We start from the raw sequence: 12,119 nt of genomic DNA on the forward strand, positions 1-12,119 counted from the left end.
TAGACAGTCATCATTCTCACAGAAAATGCCACCCTGAAGATAGTAGATAAGACTGTCATTATGTTAATTTAATAACAGTACTTTCAAGCTGTGAGTACTTTATAGAAACGGGAATTCAACATAGTAATACAGATCTCAAAATTTAAAAGGATTTAAAACTTAATTACATGCAAGATGTATTAATTAGAATACAAATAGGGATGGTAATTTTTTAAAAAATCATTGAATTGGCAGTGTAAAGAACTGGGGAAAAGAGAGATGCTGAATTGTTGAACTAAATTAATGCTTCAGTGTCAGAAAAAACTCCTAAAAATAACTTTACCACGTCATATCAACTCCTCCAGAAGAGCTGTTAAGGCCTGTTGCCTGTGTATAGAAATGCAACTTGGCTTTCTGGACTAGTGAAAGAAGGTTTCTCTTATATTTCCTCTTCTCTATTCAAAGGTGCTATTGACTTAGCAGCCCAAAGTGCCGGTATTATCCCTGGCAGTCCTTTGCCTGTTCTGGATACTGAAGGCTTGTCAGGTGTATCCCCACTGTCGCCGGATGCAATGACCACGGTGGTTGCAGGACAAGATTCAACAGTGGCGCATCAGAATGGAGGCTCCATTGCTGTGGTCAGTTTTGTTTTCTGTGAAGGCCTACAAAGGTTTATCACTTCTTGTAAAACTCCTTTCAGGCTGCCACTGGATAGTCTATCATGCACACTGCAAGATTCAACTTGGTCAGAGTCATTATACCACTGCACTAACTCTTGCCACATTTCACCCAACCTGATTATGATGGCTTGTCAATTATTTTTTCCCTCCTTCGGACCTGCACTCAAATATTTTGCTGCTTTTTTAAAATCAAAGTGTGAATTTTAGTGATTCACTCTCCCCTCTTACTGCTTTATTTTAAAAATGTTCTAGGCTGCTCAGCATTAAACAAAATCTAAGCTGTATGCAATGAAATGTCATAAAATAAAACATAACATTAAAAATGGTATTAAAAACAGTAAAATACAACAAATGTACAGAAATCCAACCTTACACGGTTATTGTTCCTGGGCAAAAATGTTTTCAGAAGGCACCTAAAACAGGTAAGTGATGGCGCCTTGTGAATCGGAGAAAGAGGGGTGTTCTAGTCTTCAGGGGCAACTGTGGAAAATGCCTACTTCTGGGTCACTTGCTTACAACAATTTGTAGGATGCAGTTCCGCTAGTAATGCTGACTTGGTAAATTTGAACTCTGAATTTGGATTTCTTTGGCACAATGGAGATGGAGGGGCAAAAATAATACTTTGTTTGCCTACGTGATAGCAGTGAAGCAGGCATGTCCCAGCCTGTTCTTGTAAAGGCCGTATTGTTATCTGTCCTCTGAGAGTCTGTCTTGGTCATTCTTGATTGCACTTTCCAGGGCTCAAGCAGTGAGTGTCGGGTTCCGTTCCTTGGTCTACCACCGCGGCCCGAGCAGGAGGCAATCCAAGATGGCTTCCAGGTAAAGTATGAGCTTCTCAACTAACAACTACTTGACCTTTATGGTGACATTCTTCACATGAGGAAAGCTTCTGGTGGATTCACACACATACTTTATCTCTCTCTTGGTTTTTTGTTGGTTTGTTTTTTGGTGCTACATTGTTGAGGCTTTGTGTGGAGCTTCCTGGCTTCACCAAGGGTTGTTGTGGAAGCTTTTGCAGTCCAGACGACATCAGCTAGGCACCCGCCTGCCTGCTGCCCCATTCTGCACTCTGCATGCAGCAAGAAAGTGTCTCTGAATGGTGCCTTTCTACTATCTTAATGAAGCATGGGGACATGACACAACCAAGCAAATGCTTCTGTCCAGTCCAGCTCTGAGAGACATACATCCCCACCACAGTGCTTATACTTAGAAATCCTTGCAGGCAACTACAGAAGGGCAACACACAAAACAGTCTCCTTATGGATAGCCATAGGGAGGCTGTTTTAACCTCAGATGTGGGGTTGTAGTCAGCTGAGTCCTACTTTGAAGACCCATTAATGAACCTACGTAAGTCATGTCAACGTTAGTGGGTCTACTCTGAGTAGAACTAGCACTAAATGCCACCCATGATATCCTTTCCTTTTGCAACATATAGAAATATACTGTACATTGGCTGATTTAAGTGCTTTCACTACACACACAATACTGTAATGCGCTCTACGTGGGGTTACCCTTGAAAACAGTCCGGAAACTACAACTTATACAAAACGCGGCGGCTCGACTACTTACGAATAGTCGCCGCCGAGATCACATCACACCAGTGTTATTCGATTTACACTGGCTTCCAGTTGTTTTCCGGGCCCAATTCAAGGTGTTGGTATTAACCTTTAAATCCCTATACGGTCTCGGCCCAGTTTATCTAAAGGAGCGCCTTCAACGCCACCAATTATGCCGCCCGACAAGATCAGCCACACAGGGCCTTCTCTCAATCCCGCCGACAAAAACAGCTAGATTGGCGGGAACTAGAGAGAGGGCATTCTCAGTGGCGGCCCCCACCCTTTGGAACTCCCTCCCACAAGATCTACGGCACGCCTCTTCCCTAAATGTATTCCGTAAAGCCTTAAAGACCTGGCTCTTTCAACAGGCCTTTGGGATTTCCGGGGAGGGTTAACTTTTATGATTGAAATGCCTCCTACCCTGCACTAGTATTGTTATCGCCCCTGTATCGCTGTACTGTTCATATATTGTATTATTGTATTTTACTGTATGGTGTTTTAACTGTTTACATGTATGTCGCCTAGAGTGGCCATCGGCCAGATAGGCGACACATAAATTAAATTTTATTATTATTATTATTACACGCATACATGCAATACATGCGGACGGGGACGACGACATAAACAATGATATCCAAAGATCATCTGTGACATTACGCAAAGATCAAATGTATATGCGATGAGCACAGTCACCATCACAACACTAATAACTGGCATCCTAGCTTTGCTGAATGGTTCTCCCTGCTTGGTCCAGATGCTGTGGGATTCTGTCCTCTCCTGTCTACCCTCTAGACGGCAGGTTCTTTCCTTAAAAAAAAAGACTTAGCCAGGACTGGACCAGGAGGCACATTTCTCATGGGAGGGTAGGTTGCTTGGAATATGAGAAAATAGTTGGGTGAGTGTGTTCCTTTCACACACTGGGCTATGTGTTCCTTTCTTTCCCATGGAAACCTTCAATGGAGGGGTGAGATAAGCCACAGCTGAGAAAATATCCTGAGACTATGAGACAGAATGGCTGAGTTGAAATTTATTAATTGAATAAATCAGAAAAATCTTATGTGAACTGTGCCAATGTAGTCCAGGACATAGCAGTGAGCTTAGATCCCAGGGAGCTGATTTCAGTTGTAACTATCAAGAGCTTTGTTGATGATGCTTGCTATTATTGTCCTGAACCTGGTTTTGTGTCTCTTTCCAGTCTGTTGGTCTCTGTTTCCCATCTGGAAAGTCAGAAAGCTATGGTGACAATACATTTGTGCAGGACTGAAAAAAAGAAACGTATGGATAGTTTACAATGGAAGGGCACGGAACAGTATTACTAAGATAAATGGACAAATGTTCTCCTTCAATTTAAGGAAGTTCCCTATGTTCAAAGAAATAAGGTTGCAGACTTGTAGTTTGACGGTCTCCCGTGCCTTTAACAGCTGAGTAGCAGTGCAGCAATTTCAGAAAATATATACTAATAATGCTTTGTGAATATTATTCCATTTTCTGCCACAGGGAGCACCGGTCCTTTCTCTACCAGAACTGCCCAAAACCTCTCAGGATGGTCTCTCCACACCTCCACTTCCCTCTCCTGATGCTTCTGGTTCCCATCTCTCTCCTCCCAATGTCTCTGCGCTGTTGGATATATCTCTTCCTGGCCCCCCTGAGGATGTCCTCTCTCAAGGAGAGCCTGCTACTCAAATCAGTGACTCTATCATTGAAATAGCTATCAGCTCCGGTCAATATGGTAAGAGATGAAATTAATCTAAATGGCTAATTAATCTAAATGGCTTAAGCATCCAAAAAATTGCTACAACTCTGATTTTGTAAAGAGTCTTAGTAGAGGAATGTTCTTTTGGAGGTTGGCTGCACATTTTCCATATGCATCTGATTCACCGGCAGAGCTGTTTCTTACCTCTTTGGACTTAACAGATATTCTTTAAAGAATTCCATCTTAATTTAGGTAGTAAATAATTTGAATATTTTGTTTCAGTCCTCCCCAAGTCATGAAAAACATCGACTGTTTAGGCTTCTAAAAGAGAGACATTTAAAGGAGCATGTGATACAGTCCTCCAGGCAAGCGTACCACCTTAGAATGCACATGGGGTGCTCTTGAATAAGCAGCTCCCGCCCCCCAATCAATATCAGAACCTTTCTACACATGCACATACTGCATGGCAAAATGACGACAAAACTTTCCATAAGCAAATAGCTCATTTAAAAGCAGTCCTGTTTCAGAATATCTCTCTCACATGCATTCCCAAGTCATATGGAGGACTGTTCCACTTGCCTCCTTGAAGATTTGTATTTGGGGAGGGGCAAAGATAGCTTGTTTGGTACTGCTCACTATTGTCCCCAGTCAGATTCAAAGTCAGACAGAGCAAGGAACAAGTTTTTGCAAGTACTACAATTGGGAGAGGCTCCAAGGGAAAGCATACAAAATAAAGAGTTGTATGTCTGGCTGGATGTAGTGTTGACTGTTGTTGCTCTGCTGTGATTGGAGGGTAATTTTGGATCTCTGCCTCTTGCGTGGGTCACATTAAACATTTGGATGGATCAAGTCAGGAAGTCGTATCTTTCTGCAGTGCCCACACCTCCTTAAGGGATGCAGTTCCCTAGCTGTTTGCCATACTGAATCGGTCAGTTTTCTTTTAATAGGTGAGAATGTTCCTCTGTCTCCAGCCAAGCTGAATGGCAATGACAGCTCCAAAAGTCTTCCATCCCCCTCCTGCAGCCCCCAGCAGAACTGGATTGCCTCTCCCAGCCATGATCCACAATGGTACCCCAACGATTCCACGGACTCTTCCCTCAGCAGCTTATTTTGTGAGTGGTACTGCACAGGCAATTATATTGGTTGGCTTTACCGGGCTTGCAATACTTTTTCTTTCTCCTAAGGCAGAGGTTGCCAACTTTATCCATTGTCAATGCCATATTGAGGATGTGTGTTGAGAGCCAGAGGACCCAGGTCATTTCAGATGCCTTAATGACACGTGGTGGACAAAGCTGGCAATATGTTTTTGTGAATGTCACGCTGGGATTGTGCCAATCCATGGTCCATGTGGTAACGCCACCAATGATAACACAACCTAAACCTTGCATTTCCCTGGGACTGTTTTTGCAAACGACTTTAACGTTGTACCTCCTTTCCTCCACTGTCCCTGCTACCGTTTCCCTGACTTACAACTTTTTAGCATTTAATCACACACTTAGCCGTGCTTGCACCTGCCATCCAAATCCAATCCTTAAGTGGATGAGAGCCACAACCAGCCTGTAAACACTACTGCAGAATCCAGAAAATGCAAATTCTGAGAGCTGAGCACTTTGGCAGTCTGTGCTGGAAACTCTGAAGGTTTTCCTGGTTTGTTTTCCCCAGACAAAAATTTAGAGTCTCGAATTCTGGACCATGTGATGTACACAATAATGTACTCGTATGTCCATATGGATGTGCTAGTGTATACCCAAAAGGTGTTGCATCCCCCATAACTGAGGAAGGAACTGTTTTTAGAGTCTCTTATAGCCTATAATACTGACCGACTTCCTTTATCATTTTGTTTTTATAGCAAGCTTCCTTTCCCCAGAAAAGGGGCGGAAAATGCTGCCAGCCACCACTAGTAACACGAGCAGCACCTCCTTACTGGGACCCAGTCTGCTGGATGGAAACTCGCGGGACTCTTTTGTGTCTCGGTCCCTAGCAGATGTTGCTGAGGTACATCCATGCTCTCTTTGTGCTACACAGTGCCAGCCTTCATTTGGTAGGGGTGGGCGGTAATAGTCTTGTGATGGTTAGTATAGAAATGTTACTTCCAGACTGTCCTCTTTCCAGGTGATCAGTCAAAGCATGTGCTGATGGCACTTTGGCCTTTGAAGGTTAAAACCCACAAATCCTGATGCAAAGTCAGTGCCTCCTTGTCTAGTCTGTGCATAATGGAAGAGAACAATTTTCCCAGAAGCAAAAATGTTGCTGTTTTGAATGCTGAGAAAATGGAGTGTGCCTGCAACAGAAATGCTGCCACCTTCACAGAAGACCTCTGGATCTTGCACAACAAATTGGTCACATCTAACTCATGCTGGAAATGTCTAAGGAGAGGAACATCCCCCCCTTAATTATAGGACCAAGGATGGTGGCATGAGATCCCTAAAGTGCAGTTGCTTCCCTTTCTAGTCACTGGAGAGTGCACAGGGAGAGATGAATGGCTCTGTGTATTCAGTGTGTGACTCCGTTCAATTGAGTATTTAACAGAGAACTGAGAATTCCAGTAATCTCTGTGTTCTTTCTCTCATTAGCAGAGGAAGGTATCCTCCCACTTGCTTCAGTAGGCAGGGCTTATGCAAATTTAGATGCAGAATCTTCATCCTTGTTTGTCAAAGGAGTAACCACCCCCCTCTCTGGTCATGCCTGCTCTGCAGTAACAGGGCTTATGACACACTCTGCTATCATCTCCCATTATTTTTTTGTTTTATAGATTTATAAGCCGCCTTTCAATACTATAGCCTTCCTGAGGTAGCTTACATTAATAACATTAGAATACTCTCCAACGCACAACATCCCTCCCACCCCATGCACAAACACAGCTAGTCCCTCAAGGCAAAGAGTTCTAGGCTTTCTCTCTGATGGTTGTGTTCTATACGCAGGGAGCTTTTGACAGCGGAATTTTCAAACCAATGAGCTGCTCACCTGAATTCTGCCCTAATACTGTCTATTTATTTACTGATTTTAATTTGATTTGATTTCTTTCCTGTCCTTCACCTTGAGGTCCCAGGGCCAGGTTATAACAATTTAAAAATACAATATTTAAAACAGTTAACAAATTACAATCAAGAGATTAAGGTGGTCCAAAAATAAATATCTGGGGTGTTAAAAGCCAGGGTAAAGAGGTGTGTTCAGCCTGCAGTGAAAACTACATAAAAAATATGCTGGATGCACCTCTGTGGGGAGAGAGTTCCGTAACTTAGGGGCTGGCACATGGTCTTTTTTTTCTGAGCGTGCAAATTCGCTCCTGCTGGAATTGAATGGGATGCATAATTTTGTCATTTCTTATCATTACCTGTTGTCTGTCTTGCTCTCCAAATTCTCTAAAATCAGGCATTGTAGACAGAATAAATTATGCAGAGTGATTTGCACAGTAAACCTGCATAAGTCATAGCACAGAATTTGGATGTTCCCAATGCAACCTCCAGAATTTTTTTCCCCCACCAAGCACACTCAACCCAGCCTATGTTCAGTTCACTTTCTCTAGACCTTTCAGTATTGTCAAGCAAAAGTGGCAACTGGTAATAGACAACTGAAAATAATCTATGCTTTTTCCCCCCCTCACCTTATAGATAGTAGATTCCCAGCTGGCTTGCATGATGAATGAGAACAGTATAGATTACATATCTCGTTTCAACGACCTTGCCCAGGAGCTGTCGATACCTGAGCCAAACCGCCGAGAGATCCTCTTTGATGGAGGAAGTGATGGCCCTCCCATTGGTGACCTCTCTCAGTGAAGCACGTTCATCCAGCTGGCTGGTGGAAACCATTAAACTGGCTATGTAACCTGGAGCGGAGTGCCGTTGTAGCTATGCATTGGATATCTATGTTCTGGTCAGAGCATGCCTCATCAGAAGATCAGTGTTTGTCTTCAACAGTCTACAGTTCCTGGAATGTGCAATATGCTAGGAACAATACAACTGGGAGCAGTATTATAGGAAATGACACGTGTAAGCTGGTGACTAGTGGAGTTTACAAGACAGCCCCCGATCTATGCCCTGGAACGGTCTGGGCAAGAAATCCCACAAGCTATGTTTTTATACAGTAAACCAAAACCCATGCTGTGGTATCCGCATTTCAGCTGGGTGTGTGTGTGATAATGGTATGTTTCGGTTTTTAATCCTTTTTAAATTTTTAATATACTCCTCTCAGTCTGTCCAAATTGGCATTGTTGACAAATCCATCAAGTTTCCTTGCATTTTCCTGTCAGGCAGCAATTAATTCCACAATGCTTTTACCAGAGTTCTTTTTTTACTTGCTCACATTCGTCAACATTCCATCCTGTGTGTGTCCCTCCTTTAAAGAGAAAAACCTGGGGTAGGATCTTTTCTTTTTTTTCATTATAGATAGGTGCACGTGTGAGCCTGCACCCATGCGTGCATGCACACGGTGTCTCATCCAGCATCTCTTTAACTTGCATCTGTATATGTGCTATTTGGTTTTGGGGACTTTTTTTCGTAGCAAGCACTTCATCTTGCAAAGATCACCTTGCCCCCAAGGGCTTGCTTATTCTGGGTTTCTCTTGAGGACTAGGAACCTTCTTCAAGGAGCTCTAACTACACTCCCAATTAAATACTTTTTCCTTGTGGCTTTCCCTGGAAATGTGCATATTTTCCTCACTCCTTTTTAAATGTTCTCTTGTTTATCTTAAAGTCCTCCAAGTAGAAAACATTTTACAATACCTTTTCCTGTAATAATACAAATGTAATGTTTTTGCACTGTCCTGCACTGAGGCCATTCACCTGCATCACTGGGCAAAAAATGTCCTGGTTTAGGTATTTACATGTTTGGTTCTTGGCATTCAATGCCTAGACTCTTTTTTTAAAAAAACCTACTATTATTATTGCAATCCTCCTTTTCCACTTTTCTTGTAGAACAGAATAATTTCTGTCCTTCTCCTGTAAAGTGGATTGCCACGTGGCAATCCAAGTTGTTCTTCAACTCCTTCAAGCAAACCTATATAAACCTCACTCTTTATGAAATGTTATTTACTTGTGGGTAACAAGAAATCTTTCATCAATGCTAGTAGTACCTCTGCTGTGCAAACATGCCTTGTTATCTAGTGATTTCCCCACCACCACCACCTCGCTGCCTTTTGCTCAAGCATTAGGTTGGGAAGGTGACTTTGGAATCTTGCCCACAGTGGTGAGGTGGACTCTCCAGAATGACTATCCTTGGCAACTGGGGGCCAAAACCCTCCTGCAAATCACCAATGGTTCCTGTATTTCTGGGACCCAACCCCTTTTTTTAGACTTTTTGTGATGCACCCCATCTTCGAGGGCAATCAAGCAGTTTTTTAGTATATCTCTGAACTCTGTATATTTGCAGAACTGTGGGTAGGGGTTCTTCTAGGTTTAAAGACAAATTAATGTTATATTTGTGTACATTTGTGTGCTTCTCTTGAGTGGCTGAGCAACCTGCCCATCAGCAAAACAGGAAACTGTCCACAGCTTAATTTTTTATAACTAGTCAGTAGGGTAGGTAAACTGAAGTGGGAGAAACTCAGAATCATGTCTACTTTTGTGGGATTATCATTTTAGCATTTCCCTTCCCTGACATATTGTTCCTTCTTCGCAGATAGTCCCTCTTTCAAGTAGTCTGCCATGATGCAGATTTCTATTTCAGAACAAAAGCCTCCTTGCCAGTCTCTGGTGCTGATTATCATACATAATAGTGGTCCTGCAGCTCTGAAGCCCCATACAGAGCTGTCCCTCTTCTCTTCTACAGACAGACAGAATATTTTGTCCATGCAATGAGGCATCCTCAGGAGCATGTGAAGGCTTTTCTTCATAGAAGGAAATTGGGATGTTTTGTGTATGGGGCTGGCTTTTGATGTGCATTTATCAAGATGGCCTAGATACCGCCATGCCAAAACAGCTTTGTTCTACCTGTCTGCGTTTTGTTTTGTTTTTGCCAGAGTATTTTGGACAGAGCCTACTTCCTGGTCACTGTCCTTCCAGCATTAGCAATTCTGTCATCCATAAAAGGCCTTTGTTCATATGAAACCGCTAGTGGATTGTTCACATTTAGTGACAATAATGTGATTTCCATTTCTGTTCTGCTGTTGTGTGTGTGTTTTTGAGATTATTTTTAATTCTATTTTATTTTGTCTCTTGCCCCACCATTCCCATTCCCATTCCTTCTTCTAAAATGATCGATTTTGCAGCAAGCTGGTTGAACGCCTTCACCCTATGCATGGATTATTTACCAGCCTTATACCTTCATGGGATCTGCAAATTGGATCTTTATCCCTTTGTGTGCTGATGACAAATTTCCCTTCTCCCATCAGCTCCCTCAGTCTGAGAGAAGATAGGATGTTGTCATATCTATTTTTATCAATTATGAAGTCAGCAGATTTTGATATCCCTTGTTACCTAAAATTGAAGCATCAGAAAAGTAAAAAGTAATCAAGGAGCCCATAGTCCAATGCTAAACAGTTCCATAGTAAGGTCTATATATCAGTTCCTGTTTCTCACAATGTATTCTTGTGCATGCAAGTTAGGACTTCCTTCCAAGATCTCACCAATTACCTCCCTCTCCTTTCCTGTTTCTTAAGATGGGTGTCCATAGAGATTACAGACACCCACCAACTGGCCTTTATCTTGCATCTAAAATTAGATGAACATTGAAGACTGCGCACTTGAAATTAAAAACCAATAATAATGTTTTACTTCCAATCAATGACATGACTGCTGTTACTCTTCAATGAAATATTTAGTAATATGCTTTTTTTGGAGATTGCTGGTTTTGAATTACCTAAGCATCCATACATTTGAAACCAACGTTGATTCTATTGCAGCCAAGGGAAATAATGACTTCTTGAATTCAGGAGTCAGTTTGGAATTGTAATGTTTCAGCCCCTTTGAACTTGCAACAAACTTTGTTTGTCTCCAAATACATTTCTGCAATCTGCAGGCGCGGCAGCTTCCAAGGTCAATTGTCCTTTTGCCTTAACTTCACATTTGCCTGAGGCATTGAAAGTTGTTTTGTGTGGAGCTGGCTTCCAGTTATGAATGTAGTTCTAGAAAAGCTTTATGCTTCAGTGTTCTTCTGACATCACATTGTTGGGTGACAAGTAAATTGTCTACTTGAGAGTATATATGCGGTGAAGACAACCCTGTCTTGTAGACCAGGAATGGAGTACCTGTGGCCCTTCTGATGTTGCTGGGCTCCGACCCCTGTCGTCCCTGACCGTTAGCTATGGTAGCTGGGACTGGTGGGAGTTGGAGCCCAAGAACGTCTGGACAGCCACAGGTCCGCCATCCCTGTTGCAGACCCAGAAGAAAAAGCACTGGAAATCAGTTGGTAATGCTCCAACCCTCATTCAGAGTTTAAGTAGAATGTAAGCTAGATAATTTATTGGACATATTCTGAGTGCCGGTATTGCTTGTGCATTGCGTTTTGATTGGCCCGTCACCTCACTCTTCAAATTAGTATTTTTATTTGTAATCATTAGCATGAAATTTACCAGGAACTTAATCCACACAGGGCCCATTGAAATGAACCAAAAGTTTGGAGGAGCAAATTCCCTTTAAATGGCTTCCCAACAACACACAATAACTTTTTAAATGCAAAGTTGTTCTAAGCTGGCATTATGTAACCTTTTTTTATTATTGCTCTCTTTTCTTTTATGCTTTCCAGCCAGTTTAAACAACTTTGGTCAAATCATATCTGCTAAGATCGCTTGTCTGTTGACTTGACAGTTGGATTTTAGCATTGCATTTTGGGTTTGGGTTTTTAAACACAGGCACAAACATTCATATACACAAAGCTGTTGGATGCATTCGTAAGGAAAATACTGCACTTTTTCAGTTACCATGCCCTTTTAAAAAAACTCTTCTCCAGACTTCCCGGTGATCTGTAAATGCTAAATAAGTGAAAATGTTTGCAAGCACTACAGCGGTAAGTTATCATTAGTTGCCAAAATGTGATAACTGGCTTTAGAGCTTGTGGATTTGGCAGCAGACTTTGCTGCTGTTTCTTTTAATAATAGTTAAGCCATATCATCTAAAGGTTTTCTGTCTTGTTTTGAGATGTGAATTTGTTTTATAGATAATAAATATACATATATAGTGTATGTATAAAGCAAGAATGCCTGTCTTTAACTGATTATTTTTTGTACCATATTGTAAATTATATTATTTATTCTTTATCAATTTTTGGAAAAAGAAA

The 12,119-nt window shown here is 41.9% G+C and overlaps 1 protein-coding gene across 4 annotated transcripts in view; it reads left to right on the forward strand.

Moving 5' to 3' along the window:
- CRAMP1 (cramped chromatin regulator homolog 1) overlaps window positions 1-12,119 on the forward strand; it is a 53,023-nt gene extending 40,904 nt beyond the window's left edge. For all 4 annotated transcript variants that reach the window (XM_061599725.1, XM_061599726.1, XM_061599724.1 and 1 more), the window contains 6 exons: window positions 445-617; window positions 1,398-1,478; window positions 3,713-3,944; window positions 4,856-5,020; window positions 5,758-5,903; window positions 7,520-12,119. In XM_061599725.1, coding sequence (XP_061455709.1) covers window positions 445-617; window positions 1,398-1,478; window positions 3,713-3,944; window positions 4,856-5,020; window positions 5,758-5,903; window positions 7,520-7,684 — 962 coding nt within the window. In that variant the 3' untranslated portion in view covers window positions 7,685-12,119. The remainder of the gene's footprint in view (window positions 1-444; window positions 618-1,397; window positions 1,479-3,712; window positions 3,945-4,855; window positions 5,021-5,757; window positions 5,904-7,519) is intronic.

Source organism: Rhineura floridana, chromosome 17, assembly GCF_030035675.1.
Source record: "Rhineura floridana isolate rRhiFlo1 chromosome 17, rRhiFlo1.hap2, whole genome shotgun sequence".
Taxonomy (NCBI): Eukaryota; Metazoa; Chordata; class Lepidosauria; order Squamata; family Rhineuridae; genus Rhineura; species Rhineura floridana.